We start from the raw sequence: 16,430 nt of genomic DNA, 5'->3' as shown, positions 1-16,430 counted from the left end.
TTTCAGCCCCAACTTTGTTACAGTTTCCTTTTTACCCCAAAACTTTATCAAATTTTATCTTTACTCTTTCTTAGCCCTTAAGTTTAGGAAATCCAATTTTTAACCACTTAACTTTTAATGAACTTTGTAAATGCCACTTTGACCCCCTCAAGAGTTTTTGGCTCGACGATATAAATTCGAGTTAGTCGGGTCACGTATAACACGTTATGATTCGACAATATAAATTCGATTTACGTTACGTTTTGATCTAATCGCAATGCAACTATAGGATACATTGAGTTTAATCGGATACGTCAGAACATGCGTTTTCATATGGCTAACACATCACATAAAGCTTGGACTAATCCGTTCGACATTTACGAAGTACCCGCGCCGCAACGCGTGCTGGTCTTATTACTAGTTCTTATTTAAAACCTACTATCTATATCACTATTTGCAAAAATCTTGATGGGACTTTCCCTCAACAACTTGCGGTCTTTAAAAAGAATTATTTTGACGACAAATTTGACAAAATCGGACGTCAATTTCGGGGGATTGAGAAATCCAAAAAAAGGGTAAGAAGCAACCGCGTTTGTCATGTCCAAAGGTTCGATGTTCTTAACAAGCATTTCAATCTTACATACATATTTTATAATTATTTATCTTAATTATTATAATCCAAGTATCTAACACCGATTCATTCATTCCCTTGAACTAATCAAAGCCCACAAAAATATTTTTAAAAAAATGGTAAGACTAATTCAACACCTCTGCCCCACACCTACATAGTAATCATTTGTCTTGTTCTTATCAAGATCCATAATTCCCTTTTAATTTCTACCAAATTTAGATGCTTTGACCCTTTCCCTTGGTTGTTGGTTGACTTTTTTGGTCTTCTTGTTTTCCATTTGTGTGTATATAATGCTTCTAGTTCTTGATGTTCAATATAGTTCAATCTTGCTTTTATTTTGACAATCTTGGAGTTATTTGAAGTGGGTTTGGGGTTAAGTTTGTGGGTTTTTTATAAAGTTTTGATTTTTGTTTCATTCAGCTAAAAAAGTTGGTGAAAGAAGATTCAAGATTGAATTTTTATGTTAAAAGCAGAAAAGGGTTTTCTTGTGAAGTGAAATTGTGTTGACTTTTGACTATTTTGGAGTCAAATTGAAGTGGGTTTTGGTTTAAGTTTGCTGGGTTTTGATAAAGTTTTGATTTTTGTTTCATTCAGCTAAAAAAGTTGGTGAAAGAAGATTCAAGATTGAATTTTTATGTTAAAAGCAGAAAAGGGTTTTCTTGTGAAGTGAAATTGTGTTGACTTTTGACAATTTTGGAGTCAAATTGAAGTGGGTTTTGGTTTAAGTTTGCTGGGTTTTGATAAAGTTTTGATCTTTGTTTCATTTTTTTTTATCGAATTTAGCATTTTTATTTCATTCCAATCATCAGGGCAAATTACATAAGGATAGCAGGTAGACGAGCAACAAACTGCGCCGCCATCCCTTTCTGAATAGAAAACCCTAATCTACTAAAACAAAGCTTCAAGATTGGATCTTTATGTTAAAAGCAGAAAAGGGTTTTCTTGAGAGGTGAAATTAATCAAATTATGATCTTGTGTTGACTATCTTGGAGTCAATGAAGTGGGTTTGACTTTTTTTTTTATGGGTTTTTGAGCAAATTTGGTGGGAAAATTGGATTTTTATGTTAAGTGGAACAAGGGTTTCTTGAGAAGTGATTGAAGCTCAATGGGGAATACTTGTGTTGGACCAAATATTTCGAAAAATGGATTTTTTCAATCGGTTTCAGCTGCAATGTGGCGAACCCCATCCGAACCACCTACCCCTAACGGAGAACAATCGTCAACTCATTCGAAACAACCCGAATCACCATTACCGGTTCATAACAAGCCGCCTGAACCGATAACGATTCCGAAACCCGAAAAGAAACAAGAACAACCCGGGAAGCCCAAAAAGGGTCCGCAAATGAAACGGGTATCAAGTGCTGGGCTTCGAACCGATTCAGTTTTACAACGAAAAACTGGTTCTTTGAAGGAGTTTTTCACTTTGGGGAAGAAATTAGGTCAAGGGCAATTTGGTACAACTTTTCTTTGTACGGAAAAGTCAACGGGTCAACAATACGCTTGCAAATCGATTGCAAAACGAAAACTGTTGACCGACGAAGATGTTGAAGATGTGAGAAGAGAGATTCAAATAATGCATCATTTGGCGGGTCACCCGAATGTCATAGCGATAAAAGGGGCTTATGAGGATGCGATCGCGGTTCATGTTGTTATGGAGTTATGTGCGGGTGGCGAGCTTTTCGATAGGATTATTCAAATCGGACATTATACGGAGAAAAAGGCATCTGAGCTTACGAGAACGATTGTTGGTGTTGTGGAAACTTGTCATTCTTTAGGGGTTATGCATCGGGATTTAAAGCCCGAAAATTTCTTGCTTGTGGATAAGAAAGAAGATGCACTTTTGAAAACTATCGATTTTGGATTATCCGTTTTCTTTAAGCCAGGTATATTTTGAGTTATTTTTGTTGGAATTTATGTTGTGTGTGTGTGAATATTGATACTGGAAGAATCAAATAATTAGATAAGAAGTTACTTATAGCTAGGGGTGTAAACGAGCCGAGCCGAGCCCGACTAGGCTCGAGCTCGGCTCGTGATGTTTTTATGAAGCTCGAGCTCGGCTCGGTTCGAGCCTACTTCTCTGCGCTCGAGCTCGGCTCGCAAGTAAAACCCAAAGCTCGAGCTCGGCTCGACTTGGCTCGAGCTATTTCGAGAACAACCTCAAATGAGCTAAAAGTTCGGCTCGAGCTCGTTTCAACAACGATTAAGCGAGCCAAAGCTCGGCTCGAGCTCGGCTCACCAATGTTATCATCATCATTATTATTATTATATTATATATATAAAAAACTAAAATTTTGTTTAGGCTCGTTTGGGCTCGCGAGCCTAAGCGAGCTATGTATTTCAGGCTCGAGCTCGGGCTCGATAACTAAACGAGCTATATTTCAGGCTCGAGCTCGGGCTCGGGATCGGGCTCGTTAAGGCTCGACTCGTTCGAGCTTTTAACCGAGCCGATCACGAGTAGCTCTCGAGCCTCTGGGCTTGTTTACACCCCTACTTATAGCTGCAGATAGTTAATTATGCATTTATAATACTCATTTATCCAAATTTATTTATATTTACCCAATATAGTTAGAAACTCATGATCATGACAAGTTCATCTAAACCAGAGGTTTGCAAAATAGGTGGTTGGGTAAGGGGTCAAACGGGTCAGTTTTGTTACGGGTTAGATTTTGGTTGGGTTGACCCAGAATGCTTTTTGTCTATTATTTATAAATTATTATAATAAAAAGTTAAATATTTTCGATAATAATCTGACATTTTGAGTAAAATGATTAAAGAACTTATACTTTGGTGTATGAGCCATTTCCTTTTTAGTTGATTATCTTTACCTGTGTTACCGATTGGGTACGACGTAACCCGAATTGACCCGTTCATAAGTTAATGGGCCGTAAATGCCATTTCTAAGTTAACCCGAACACTTCAAACATATCATTGTGAAATTGCAATAGTCAGTTTAAACGCACATCCAAACCTTCTTTATTTGGTTTATTGGAATTTTCAGTTAGCTTATTTATTGGCTTCCCGCACTTTTTACTCATCTTTTTTTTTTTTTTTTTTTTAAAGATGATACATAATTAGGGCATAATTGATTACACAAATTTGAAATGCTTTTGCTAAATCACAGGGGTTAACATTTAAGTTTTGAATGATTTTATCGTAAATATAGAAGTTCTGCAAAGTTACGATATGTATGCATGTATGTGCGCACACACACATATATATACACATACTTATATATCGTGTGGTACACAAAGAGAATATTGATGATGGCGAGAGAGAACAGTTTGGTTGACCCGCCAACACTTTTTGTCTAATATTTGAATTTCATGAATAATTAATATAAGAGTAAATTACAAAAATCGTCCTTTATGTATGTCACCTATTGCAAACTGTGTCCTTTGTCTTCAATAATTACAGAAAACGTACTCAAAGTTTGCAAACCCTTGCAAGTTATGTCCTTTAGCCATAACTCAGTTAATTTTTTGTGGTTAAATATCTGACCAAATGGACCCCACATGATGGTCCCTGTGGTTTCATGTTTTTTCACGTTTAGTCCCACTTTTTGAAAATAGCAGGTATGCTCTCTATGGTTTGTTATTTTGTTACTTGGATAGTCCCCCGAGTAGATGTCAGTTAGTTTGGAAATAACAGGTATGCTCCCTATGGTTTGTCATTTTGTTACTCGGATAGTCCCCTGAGTAAATGTCAGGGGACTATCCAACAGGTATGCTCCCTATGGTTTGTCACTTTGTTACTCGGATAGTCCCCTGAGTAAATGTTAGGGGACTATCCGAGTAACAAAATGACAAACCATAGGGAGCATACCTGCTATTTTCAAAAGGTGAGGACTAAACGTGAAAAAACATGAAACCACAGGGACCATCCGGGCAATTAACTCTAAAAAGTACTATTAGGAAAACTATCATAACACAATGATACAATTTCAAAGAGTTAATTACTGTTTTCGTCCCTATGGTTTGTCAAAAATCACTATTTCAGTCCATTAGTTTAAAAATTGCGATTTCAGTCCCTGTTGTTTCACTTTCGTAACCATTTCATTCAGTCCCTGTGGTTTCACTTTCATAACCATTTCCATCCATTATTCTGTTAAGTACAGGGACTGAAATGGTTACGAGGTGGACTGAAATGGTTACGAAAGTGAAACCACAGGGACTAAAATCGCATTTTTTAAACTAATGGACTGAAATAGTGATTTTTGACAAACCACAGGGACGAAAACAGTAATTAACTCTTATTTAAATAAAGCATTAAATAGATTGCAAACACTTGAGTACACTTTGGGTGACTTTAAACTATCAACTCATTTCCCTTTTAGCTAAATGCTTAATGTTATCCATTGGACACATTAGCAGTAAAATGTAAGCCAAATCGACTTAATTTATTAATTTAAAGCTTTCAATTAACATTCTTTTGGTTTTCTTAGGTGAATCGTTTACCGACGTGGTTGGCAGCCCGTATTACGTTGCACCAGAAGTTTTAAGAAAACGTTACGGTCCTGAAGCAGATGTTTGGAGTGCAGGAGTTATTGTTTACATCTTATTAAGTGGAGTACCTCCATTCTGGGCCGGTAAGTATTGTTTACATACTTACCCTCCCCTCCTTTCGGATCCCGAAATATATGCAACAATTTTTTTTTCTTGAAAATTGAAAAAATGATAATTTTAATTTTTTAGAAGAGTAAAGTACACGGATGGTCCCTGTGGTTTACCAAGATTTTGAATTTGGTCCCTAGCTTTCCAAAAGTACTCGGATGGTCCTTGTGGTTTGCACTTTGTAATGAATTTAGTCCCCAACTTTACCAAAAGTACATGGATGGTCCCTATGATTTGCACTTTGTTACACATTTAGCAACTAACTTGGACCTATTGAAACCTTTAGATTTGTTAGCTGGGGACTAATTCCGTTACAAAGTGCAAACCACAGGGACTATTCGTACACTTTTGAAAAGCTAGGGACTAAATCCAAAATTTTGGCCAACCACAGGGACTATCCGTATACTTTTGAAAAGCTAGGGACTAAATCCAAAATTTAGGTAAACCATAGGGACTATCCGTATACTTTTGAAAAGCTAGGGACTAAATCCAAAATTTAGGTAAACAACAGGGACTATCCGTGTACTTTTGAAAAGCTAGGGACTAAATCCAAAATTTAGGTAAACCACAGGGACTATCCGTATACTTTTGAAAAGCTAGGGACTAAATCCAAAATTTAGGTAAACCACAGGGACTATCCGTGTACTTTTGAAAAGCTAGGGACTAAATCCAAAATGTTGGCAAACCACAGGGACTATCCGTGTACTTTTCGTTTATTTTTCTTTTTTTTTACGGGTATATAGAAACGGAGCAAGGAATATTTGAACAAGTCCTGCAAGGCGATCTTGATTTCACATCTGATCCATGGCCAAGAATTTCCGAAGGAGCAAAAGATCTTGTAAGGAGGATGCTTGTGCGGGACCCGAAAAAAAGATTAACCGCTCATGAAGTCTTATGTGAGTTTCCATTTATAGAAAAAGATTAATTTTCATATGTAGTTGGTGTAAAAGAAAAATCACAAATGGGTTTTTATTGGTTGGGTTTACCCGGAATCAATTTTTATTCATTTTATGCATTTTTAATAAATTAGTAATGTCATAGTTGTTAATAGCGAGTAGCGGACGATAGCTACAAGCTACCTGTGCGCTACGTGGCGATAACGATGAAATAGCGGGCACTATTTTATGTTTAGCGACACACTAGAAGAAAATTCTAGAAATATTTTATATGTGAGTAAATTACAAAAATCGTCCTTTATGTATGTTACTTATTGCAAACTGTGTCCTTTGTCTTCAATAATTACAGAAAACGTACTTGATGTTTGCAAACCCTTGCAAGTTATGTCCTTTAGCCCTAACTCAGTTAATTTTTGTGGTTAAATCTGACCAAATGGACCCCACATGAGGGTATTTTGGTAACCATACTTAATATATTAAACATGTACACTGCTATGGAGGCGCCAAAATCAGATAGCGACACGTGAGCGCTTCGCTTCGCTATTCGCTATAGCGCCCGCTATGAGCGCTACTAACAACTATGGGTAATAGTTAAATACGATTACAAAACAATGTTTTACAATAAGAATCTAAAAAGTTGGAAAATAAGACGGTTTGGGAGGCTGCAGGCATAAAAAATACATTTTGAGTGGCTTTCAAGTTTCAACATGTTCAATTTTTATTCGACTTCTAGTTGACATGTTTAATATATTAAGTATGGTTACAAAAACTATTAGTAACATGATAATTCGATATTTTCATTAAAGCAAATTAGGAGTTCCTAAGCATTTGAATTTGCTTTTCGTGATTTTTAAACCGCGCGGTCATGTTTCTTTTGCAGCTCTTTTTTTTTCCTTTCATATTTACTCTTTAATAAGAGTAAACTGCCATTTTGGTCCCTGTGGTTTGGTCACTTTTGCCACTTTAGTCCAAAACTCAAACCTTTTGCATCTGGTCCTGTGGTTTTAGTTTTATTGCCATTTTGGTCCAAAAATAAAATCAAGTCATATTTGTCTTATAAAATCCTGCTATTTTGTCCTTTTTCTCAGGGGCAAAATGGTCATTTCTTTTTTATAGATAAATACCAGATTTTATAAGACAAATTTGACCTGATTTGCCCCTGAGGAAAATGTCAAAATTGCAGGATTTTATAAGACAAATATGATCTGATTTCATTTTTGGACCAAAATGGCAATAAAACTGAAACCACAGGGACCCAGATGCAAAAGGTTTGAGTTTTGGACTAAAGTGGCAAAAGTGACCAAACCTCAGGGACCAAAATGGCAGTTTACTCCTTTAATAAATATGAGAATGTAGTTATCCATTTGTTTTCTTCTACCAAAGCAAAATTTAATCAGATTTAACATGAAAATATCGACTCGTTTTTTTTTAATCTTTTTACAGGCCATCCTTGGGTTCAAGTTGACGGTGTTGCCCCTGACAAGCCTCTTGATTCCGCAGTTCTAAGTCGAATGAAACAATTTTCAGCCATGAACAAGCTAAAGAAAATGGCTCTCAGGGTAAGTTTGACTTTCTAAGGTCAAACCGACTAACTTTCAACATTAAATTTGACAATGTGCGTAAGGGTGTTAAACAAATCCTAATTACTTTCAGCTTTATAATTAGTTACTGTAATTTATGAAAATGATTGTATTCGATATCTCACTAAAAACCTTATCATTTATGAATTTGAACATATCTTGGTTGACCTAAAAGGTCAACGGGTGTCACAAAAAAAAATTGACTTGAGTTTTTTTTAATGTTTAGGTTATTGCAGAGAGCTTATCCGAAGAAGAAATAGCGGGGCTAAAACAAATGTTTCAAATGATCGATGCGGACAACAGTGGTCAAATTACTTTCGAGGAACTTAAGGCGGGATTAAAAAGAGTCGGTGCTAACCTTAAGGAATCAGAAATTTATGATCTCATGCAAGCAGTAAGCCCTAACTAAAAACACTTTTTATTTATCTAAAAGGTTTAATATTGTTGAAGATTTTATAATTGAGTAAATTACAAAAATCGTCCTTTATGTATGTTACTTATTGCAAACTGTGTCCTTTGTCTTCAATAATTACAGAAAACGTATCAATGTTTGCAAACCCTTGCAAATTATGTCCTTTAGCCCTAACTCAGTTAATTTTTTTGTGGTTAAATCTTACCAAAATGGACCCCACATGAGGATATTTTGGTCATTTTACTCTCATGTGGGGTCCATTTGGTCAAATTTAACCACAAAAATACCCTCACGTGGGGTCCATTTGGTCAGATTTACCCACAAAAATTAACTGAGTTAGGGCTAAAGGATATAATTTGCAAGGGTTTGCAAACATCAAGTACGTTTTCTGTAATTATTGAAGACATTTTACTCTCATGTGGCTCACGTGGGGTCCATTTGGTCAGATTTACCCACAAAAATTAACTGAGTTAGGGCTAAAGGACATAATTTGCAAGGGTTTGCAAACATCGAGTACGTTTTCTGTAATTATTGAAGATAAAGGACATAATTTGCAATAAGTGACATACATAAAGGACGATTTTTGTAATTTACTCTTTATAATTTGAATAATTGTCGGAAAGTTTATATTTTGAAGTTGAAAAGTAGTTTGTTTGATGTTCGAATTTTTAAAACGCGGTCCTTTTCAACACAGGCGGATGTAGATAATAGTGGAACAATTGATTACGGGGAATTTGTTGCTGCGACGTTGCATTTGAATAAAATTGAAAAAGAGGATCATTTGTTTGCGGCGTTTTCGTACTTTGATAAAGACGGAAGTGGTTATATAACTGCGGATGAACTTCAACAAGCGTGTGATGAATTTGGCATTAACGCTCCCCTCGAAGAATTAATTCAAGATGTTGACCAAGATAATGTAAGTATTTCTACTTTAATCCTATCGTTTTGTTATGATTTACTACTCGCTTTCATTGAGGTCGTAATTTCGAGTTGTTTACTTTTGAACGGGTGATTTGTGTTTTGTGTTATTTAACGCGTCAAAGAAAACGAGTTGAAAGTCACCTAAAACGAATTATTTTTGGTAATTAACAAAAAAGTGTTCGTGGTCAACAGACACGTTTTGACCCGTTTAACATCCCACCTAACTCGCCATACGTTCCAAATTAGTGTTGCTTCTATTCTTTCTTTTAAAACAATATAGAGTAAATTACGTTTTTGGCCCCTGTGGTTATATCACTTTTACTATATTAGCCCAAAATAAGAATTTTTAACATATCTGCCCCCATGGTCTCTGTAACTAACCATTTTGGCCCCTAAGTCTAACCATTTTAGCCCCCATGGTCTCTATAACTAACCACTTTGGCCCCCATGATCTCTAGACTTAGGGGCCAAAATGCTTAGTTATAGAAACCATGGGGGCAGATATGCTAAAAATTCTTATTTTGGGCTAATATAGTAAAAGTGATATAATCACAGGGGCCAAAAACGTAATTTACTCGAAAATACTTATGATCATTAAGACCAAAATTCTAAAAATCATTAGTTCTCATTTTTCCAATTTATCCACACAAAGTGACCGTGTTTTAACTTTTTCTAGGGGTGTTTACGGTCCGGTTTTGACAGTTTTTAAGTCAAACCTTGAGCCAAACCCTTAATAACGTTTTTTTTTATCGAAAAGCAAAACTGAACCGTTACCAACCGTAAACAGTTTCATGGTTTTGATGAAATTAGCAAACGTGTCCAATCCTCAGAGACGATTTTGACAATTTACTCATATTTATAAGACAAACTATAATACCCGGGTTTTCGTCCCACCGTGTGTTACGCCAGAGAGTTCTGCTCTTATGGTGGCACAACGACTGTCAAGTGGCAGCCGGCGGTATGGTTTCCCGGGGGAACCCCCAAGCCAAACTCCGAAGCCAACATGGGCCCGGTTAAGACAACATAGTCTGGCTGGAGTGGGGCAACGGGGCTCTCCAATTTGGGGAGTGCGGTAACCTAATACAAGAAAGTCGCCGTTCCAAAAAAAATACAACAATTGCAATACTAAGTAGAAAACTGTGACAACTCTGATATGCACCAGCTACAAGTGCGTATGCAGTTCTCTACTTAAAGGCGGTTCCATTTTGAACGGCCTTCTGAGTTAAAAATGGAATTTTTATTTTGTTCTTTTTATTTTTTTTTTAATTTTTTTGTAAATTTTTTATTGTATTTTTTGCAGGATGGACGCATAGATTACAATGAGTTTGTGGCCATGATGCAAGGACATACTGGTACTGGACCAAAAAAGAACATAGACAATACTTTCAGTCCAAGGTTCAGAGAAGCATTTAAGCTTTAAAACCATCCTTTTTCTTTTTATTTTCATGTTTTTTCCTTCAAATTTTCATGTATTAGAACTATATTGTGTGAAAATGAGTAACTTTGGATTAAAAAATATATATAACTTTTAATGGTTTTTTTTTTTTTTTTTTTTTTTTTTTTTTTTTTTTTTTGCATTTATGTTCCTTTTTTTTTTGAAAGGCAACCTTTATTAACAAACCAAGAAACCGGCCTAAGCCAAACAAACAAAAGACAAAAAAAAAAAAAGAAAAAGAAAAAGAAAACTACATTTATGCACAAAAACTAAAATCTAGCCACTTGTCCCATTCCAAAACCATCGTCTTTGACCGATTTTTAATCCAAAGAAACCCAGTCGACCGCAGATCATCCAATATGTTTTCAATAACGACTGATTTGGAGTGAAAGACTGCTTCATTCCTCAATTTCCATATAAGCCAACAAGCGAGCATGGAAATAGCGTGAACAACCTGTTTTTTTGATCTCCGAACCATCGAAATGAAGATGCATGTTGACTATATCGAGCACAGAGAAACAAAAAAAACTTGCGGAATACGGCACCACGAGCAGGGGCGGAACCACCATTATATTAGCCGTAGCACGCGCTACGGCTCAACTTCGTATGTACAGTGTATTTTTTTTGTTTTATACAAATAATACCTCTAAATAATTCCAGGATATCCCTAACCAAAAAATAGGATACCTTATTTTAGTAAAATCCAATTCTTTTTATCAGATTTAAAAGTTATATTTGAATTCATCAGCTTCCGTTTAGAAAACTAGAACTAGCTTATGCTTATGTATGGGTAATTGATAAACCTAACCCATTAGCCCAAACCCAAAACAATAATAAAATTGACACAAACTTGGAATTTTTGAACAATGTCATGGTTTGTGTGGCCGAAAATGATTTTTTTAATAAAGTAAAAGACAATGATGTGATGGGACGATTTCAAGTTATGAAAAAAAGAAGACAAATCTATTAGGTATTTATTTTACTTTATTTATTATTGTTTTTTAAATATTATATGATTACACGGTAATTTTTTTATTTTAGGATATCCCTAATTTAATGGGCTAGTTCCGCCACTAACCACGAGGATATTCTTTGCCATACGATGGACGCCACCAAGCACGAAATCATGAGATGATCCAAAGACTCTTCAACCTCGTTGCGTAAACGACATAATTTGTTTTAAATAGTTCATTCTTGCAAAATATAGTTATCCGTAAAGCATTCTTGTTGGAATGCTGTTTAGTTTGCAATTTACGCGTTGCGGCGCGGGTACATTGCAAACATCGAATGAATTAGTCTAAGCGTTATGTGATACAGTAACCATATGAAATTTTCAAAGTTGAGCAAGTGTAAAAAAGGAGTAATAGTACAAGACGCAAAAACGAAAAGTTTAAAACTTGATGGTGTGGTGGCGGTAAAAACGGAGTAATAGTGAAAGGATAAAAAACGCAAAGTTTAAAAATTGAGTGGGGTAATAAAAATGGAGTAATAGTGAAAGGAAAAAAACGCAAAGTTTAAAACTTGAGGGGGATATAAAATAAAGTAATAACGCATGGGTTAAAAATATAAATTTTAAAAGTAGTTGTAAAAATTGTAAAACTAAGCAATAGCACAAAGGTTAAAATTGTAACTTTCAAAAGGTGATAGGTGTAAGTAAAAAACAATATTATATGGGTTAAAATTAAAAGATTTTACAGGTGCTAGTTGAGAGAAAAGAGAGAAAGCACCGACTTTCTCTTTTAAGTCTTATAAGAGCATTCACATTCATTCCATCAAATCTTGTGTGTGGAGTTTTTATAATATATAGAGTATAAAAGGTGGTTGTGAGTGGAGGAGAGAGAAAATGTTACTGTTCATCTGTATATTTGAGGGGACACTGTTCACCCCCCTATAATTTTTTAATATATTTTGAAAGTGGTTGTGAGTGGAGGAGAGAGAAAACATAATGATAAAAGTATAAAGAATATTATTTAATTGAAAAGGAGAGAGAAAATGTAGTTATTTTTAGTGTAATTTAAGGTGAAAATATGGTGTTCTGGATGTGAATGCTCTAAGAATATATCTTAGAAAACCTGAACCGTTCGTGACTTGGTCTTAAGTTTGAATCTAATCTCAACGAGGTTTTACCGCAGTGGATCTTCGGACGGCGAGTTTTTCTTGGAACTTGAGATGGTGGACTTGGGCTACCCAACGCTGTATGCGATCACGGGCGCATGAGAGCACCTTTTGTCATTGGATTACCTCCAAACAAAGTTAATTTTGTAATTTTATTAGAAAATAACAAGATATATTGTTTGTTACTTATATTTATAGAAAAATAAGCAACAGAAACCATAATTCAACACCAACAACAAAAGAAAATAAAAAAATGTTCCTAAGATTAGAAAAAAGATTAATAACTTTAGTTCCGTTTTATATTAGAAAAAAAGTAAAAGGAAGTTCACTAATATGAGGTCAGAATAATAAATCTTCCTATACTAATAAACAAAAATCTTTTTGTACACGTGTCACTCTTTGGTGCCTCCTCCTTTTTAATAATAGTATTACATATTAATTTTTATACACAAAATATAATATAATATTAATTAATATAGTTAGAGATAAACGTATAAATTCAAATTTAATTAATAATTATCTATAACAAATATAAATGTATCAAATAATATAATAAGTATAATATTATTTAATATTTTTGTACATGTGTCACTCTCTAGTGTCTCCTCCTTTTTAATAATAGTATTACATATTAATTTTTATACACTAAATATAATATAATATTAATTGATATAGTTAGAGATTAACGTATAAATTCAACTTTAATTAATAATTATCTATAACAAATATAAATGTATCAAATAATATAATAAGTATAATATTATTTAATATAGTTAGAGATCAAACGTATAATTTCAAATTTAATTAATAGTAAATTACTTTTTGAGTCCCTATGTTTTAGTGGTTTTAACCACTTAAATCCAAAATTAAAAAGTTTAACGTCCCGAGTCTCTAACCGCTCATTCACACCCCTTGTAAAAAAAATTCAAAAAACTTTTTGTAAGGTCAAGTTTTCTAAGTACTCACAACTTGTCGAAATTTTCATTTTAGCCTAACCATATATATTTGTTAAGATAAAATATATTATTTGGATATAAACAACAATTACTAATAAAGTATCAAATCACATGTACAGGTAATTATAGTATATAACTTAGAAGACTAAAATTACAAGCGGATTATCTAAATAAAGTACCAAATTATCTTTAAAGGAACACTAAATGGTTTTTAAAAGACATATTTTTTTTTGCTATCAAGTATATAACATTATATTTACTTAAGCCGTGTAATACACGTGTTCAATATTTTCTTCCAATTTTAAATTTATGTTACTATCAATATGTTTTCATCTTAAAAAATGGTCCAACTTCCTAATAACATTGAGTTTTAAATATTAAACTTAATTTCAATCATATTACGCAACTAAAGACATTATCATCATGCTAAATAAAGACATTATATAATATTATAAATATTTTAATTTGAATATTTAATTGTCAACTACTAATTAAAAAAGTTGTTGTAGACGCTCAAATTTATAGTTTAAAAAACTTTAATCCTACTTTTATAAACGTATACTTTTTTTAGTATGATTTTTTTAATATGTAATATTTTCTATATAATGATGATATTCGTATCTTGTCTCATGATCCATATATCTAAAAATAGTATTTATATCAAAGTATTTATTATATCATTAATATACATAGTAGAATTTAATTACAATTCATTTACCATAACCTCATAACTTATAATTATTTTTAAAAATTCTTACAATTTAATGATCATTGTTTTTATTTTTATTTTTTAGTGTTACTTCTTTTTAAGACATAATAAAATGGATTGTAGTATCTCAAAAGAGAAGTGAAAACTTAGAAAATTATTTTGAATAGCGAAAATATGACTGCTCTTTTGTTTTACTATTTTATCTAAATAAGTCATTTCATTAATAAGGATTATATATAAGTTTATAATTTACATTTTTTCGTCATTTAACCCGTGTAATACACGGGGTTGTAAGCTAGTAAATAAATATATGAGAAACAACCACTAGTATTTAACTTTCTTTGACGTTTCTAGAAGAAAATAAGCCCCTTGTGGTGTCATTCAAAAATTAAGTTCCAACTTTTGAGCCTAAAAATATCTTAATATCATTTTCATAACAATAATTTACCTACTAATAAATATCTATATAATATTTTTTTTTTCATTTTATATTTTCAGCTATACCTATAATTATTTTTATCAAATATTTTTATATAATTATACAACTCATAACTTAGCTACAACTAATAAATACTAAAATTTGTAAAACACACCTTAATTCATGATTAAGGGATGAAATCATAACGGCAAATTGGAAAATAATAATCCCAGCATTTTGAAATTGGCCAATAATAATCCCAAGTCAGGAAATAGCCAATAATAATCCCACCTCGTCAATTTTTGGAAAATAATACTCCACAGTCACTAAACGACAAAAGTGCCACGTCAGCATTTGGAGTATTATTTTCCAAAAATGGACGAGGTGGGATTATTATTGGCTATTTTCTGACTTGGGATTATTATTGGCCAATTTCAAAATGCTGGAATTATTATTTTCCAATTTGCCAATCATAACTTGTATTTAGTTAAACAACAAAAACCACTAAGGTTATGTGGTGTGGTCATGACCCGGATGACCATTATCATCACATTAGCGTCATATCACCCCATCCTCATCTACCAACCTAATCCACCACCCTATATGAGTATTGGTGCGGACCATGGCCCCCACTGTCATCCACTATCCTTTCCCACCAATCAAAATCCCCTAATTAATTGAAAGAGTGTCATGGTTGGCTGGTTGCCATGGATTAAACCATGCGAACAACCATGGTTTGAGAAGAGGGAGGTTATCCACGAGAACCTTGTCTCGCGTGGCAATCCATGATCCAATCCACCACCCCATACCCTATAGCCTAGGAGGCATGATTCATCCATCTACGCTATTCCCTAATTGAAGAAAGTTGTAAAGCCTTCAGACTCTTAGTCCTGGCATTTCATTTAAGAAAATGGTTCAATATTATTTCATGATTACAAAATTTTTCATAATTGTCAAAATAAAGCGACATAATTGAAATAGTTATTAAGTACGCTATTTTATTGACATATTTTTTTCTTTATTCAAGTTAAATTTGAAACTCGCTAAACACTAAACGAGTTTCATATATGTTTCATTCAGGACACTCAATTTCAACATTTATGTAAAATTCAAAAGGTGTTTTCAAACAAAATTGAAACTAAAAAAGGTTTTATGGTAATAAATTTTTGATAGACTTTAATAAAAATATTAAAAATATTTTAGTTAGTAATAGTTGTCATATTTCTAATTTTAAAAGAAATATAGGACAAAATAAGTAACATCATACTCTTGGGATGGAATTTTGGTCCTTGAAAAGTATAACATGACAAAGCAACATCACTTATAGATGTTGCATTGCTTATCAAATGTGGAATGCATTTAAAGGAGGCAATTGTAGCTGATTCATGGTGTAGGGACCTTGACATTGACCTTTGGCCATTGGCTATTTTCCACAATGTTAATAGTGCAATCATATCTTATTAATTTTAAAGTTGGTAAATGGATGGATTGGATTTAAATGACAAAATTAAAACAAGTTTTAATAAGCGGGTTAGGTCACATCATCCGGTAACTTATTTTTGAACGAATAATTTTTTTAATTCTATATTGTCTGTGTGACTTGAACTCAAGATCTTCCTCTTTCCAAACTACGTGTTTTTAAACAGGTTCGGTGACTTCCGCCCCCGGTGAAAAATTTCAAGCTTCGCCACTGTTTTTAAATGGTTTGTCTTTGCCAATGACCACCATCCCATTGTAGTCACTAACTACTTCCTGTCTATTTTCTTTC

The 16,430-nt window shown here is 33.6% G+C and overlaps 1 protein-coding gene across 3 annotated transcripts; it reads left to right on the top strand.

The window, feature by feature from the left end:
- Window positions 1–453: 453 nt before the first annotated feature.
- Window positions 454–10,574, top strand: LOC110889148 (calcium-dependent protein kinase 1). 3 transcript variants are annotated; one of them, XM_035979488.1, is made up of 8 exons: window positions 454–586; window positions 1,031–2,493; window positions 5,052–5,195; window positions 5,964–6,116; window positions 7,560–7,675; window positions 7,923–8,090; window positions 8,803–9,024; window positions 10,330–10,574. In XM_035979488.1, exons 2-8 carry the CDS (start codon window positions 1,716–1,718, stop codon window positions 10,447–10,449), a joined length of 1,701 nt encoding a protein of 566 aa, XP_035835381.1. In that variant the 5' UTR covers window positions 454–586; window positions 1,031–1,715; the 3' UTR covers window positions 10,450–10,574. The 3 variants fall into 3 exon arrangements, with proteins under 3 accessions (XP_035835381.1, XP_021992353.1, XP_035835382.1); XM_022136661.2 differs by having other exon boundaries at window positions 495–586; window positions 1,420–2,493; XM_035979489.1 differs by having other exon boundaries at window positions 512–554; window positions 1,420–2,493.
- Window positions 10,575–16,430: the final 5,856 nt, after the last annotated feature.

The sequence above is a fragment of the Helianthus annuus genome, chromosome 11 (genome assembly GCF_002127325.2).
Source record: "Helianthus annuus cultivar XRQ/B chromosome 11, HanXRQr2.0-SUNRISE, whole genome shotgun sequence".
In the NCBI taxonomy this organism is placed as follows: domain Eukaryota; kingdom Viridiplantae; phylum Streptophyta; class Magnoliopsida; order Asterales; family Asteraceae; genus Helianthus; species Helianthus annuus.
The sequence above is the reverse complement of the archived record's forward strand: the minus strand, read 5'-3'. Positions and strand labels throughout refer to the sequence as shown.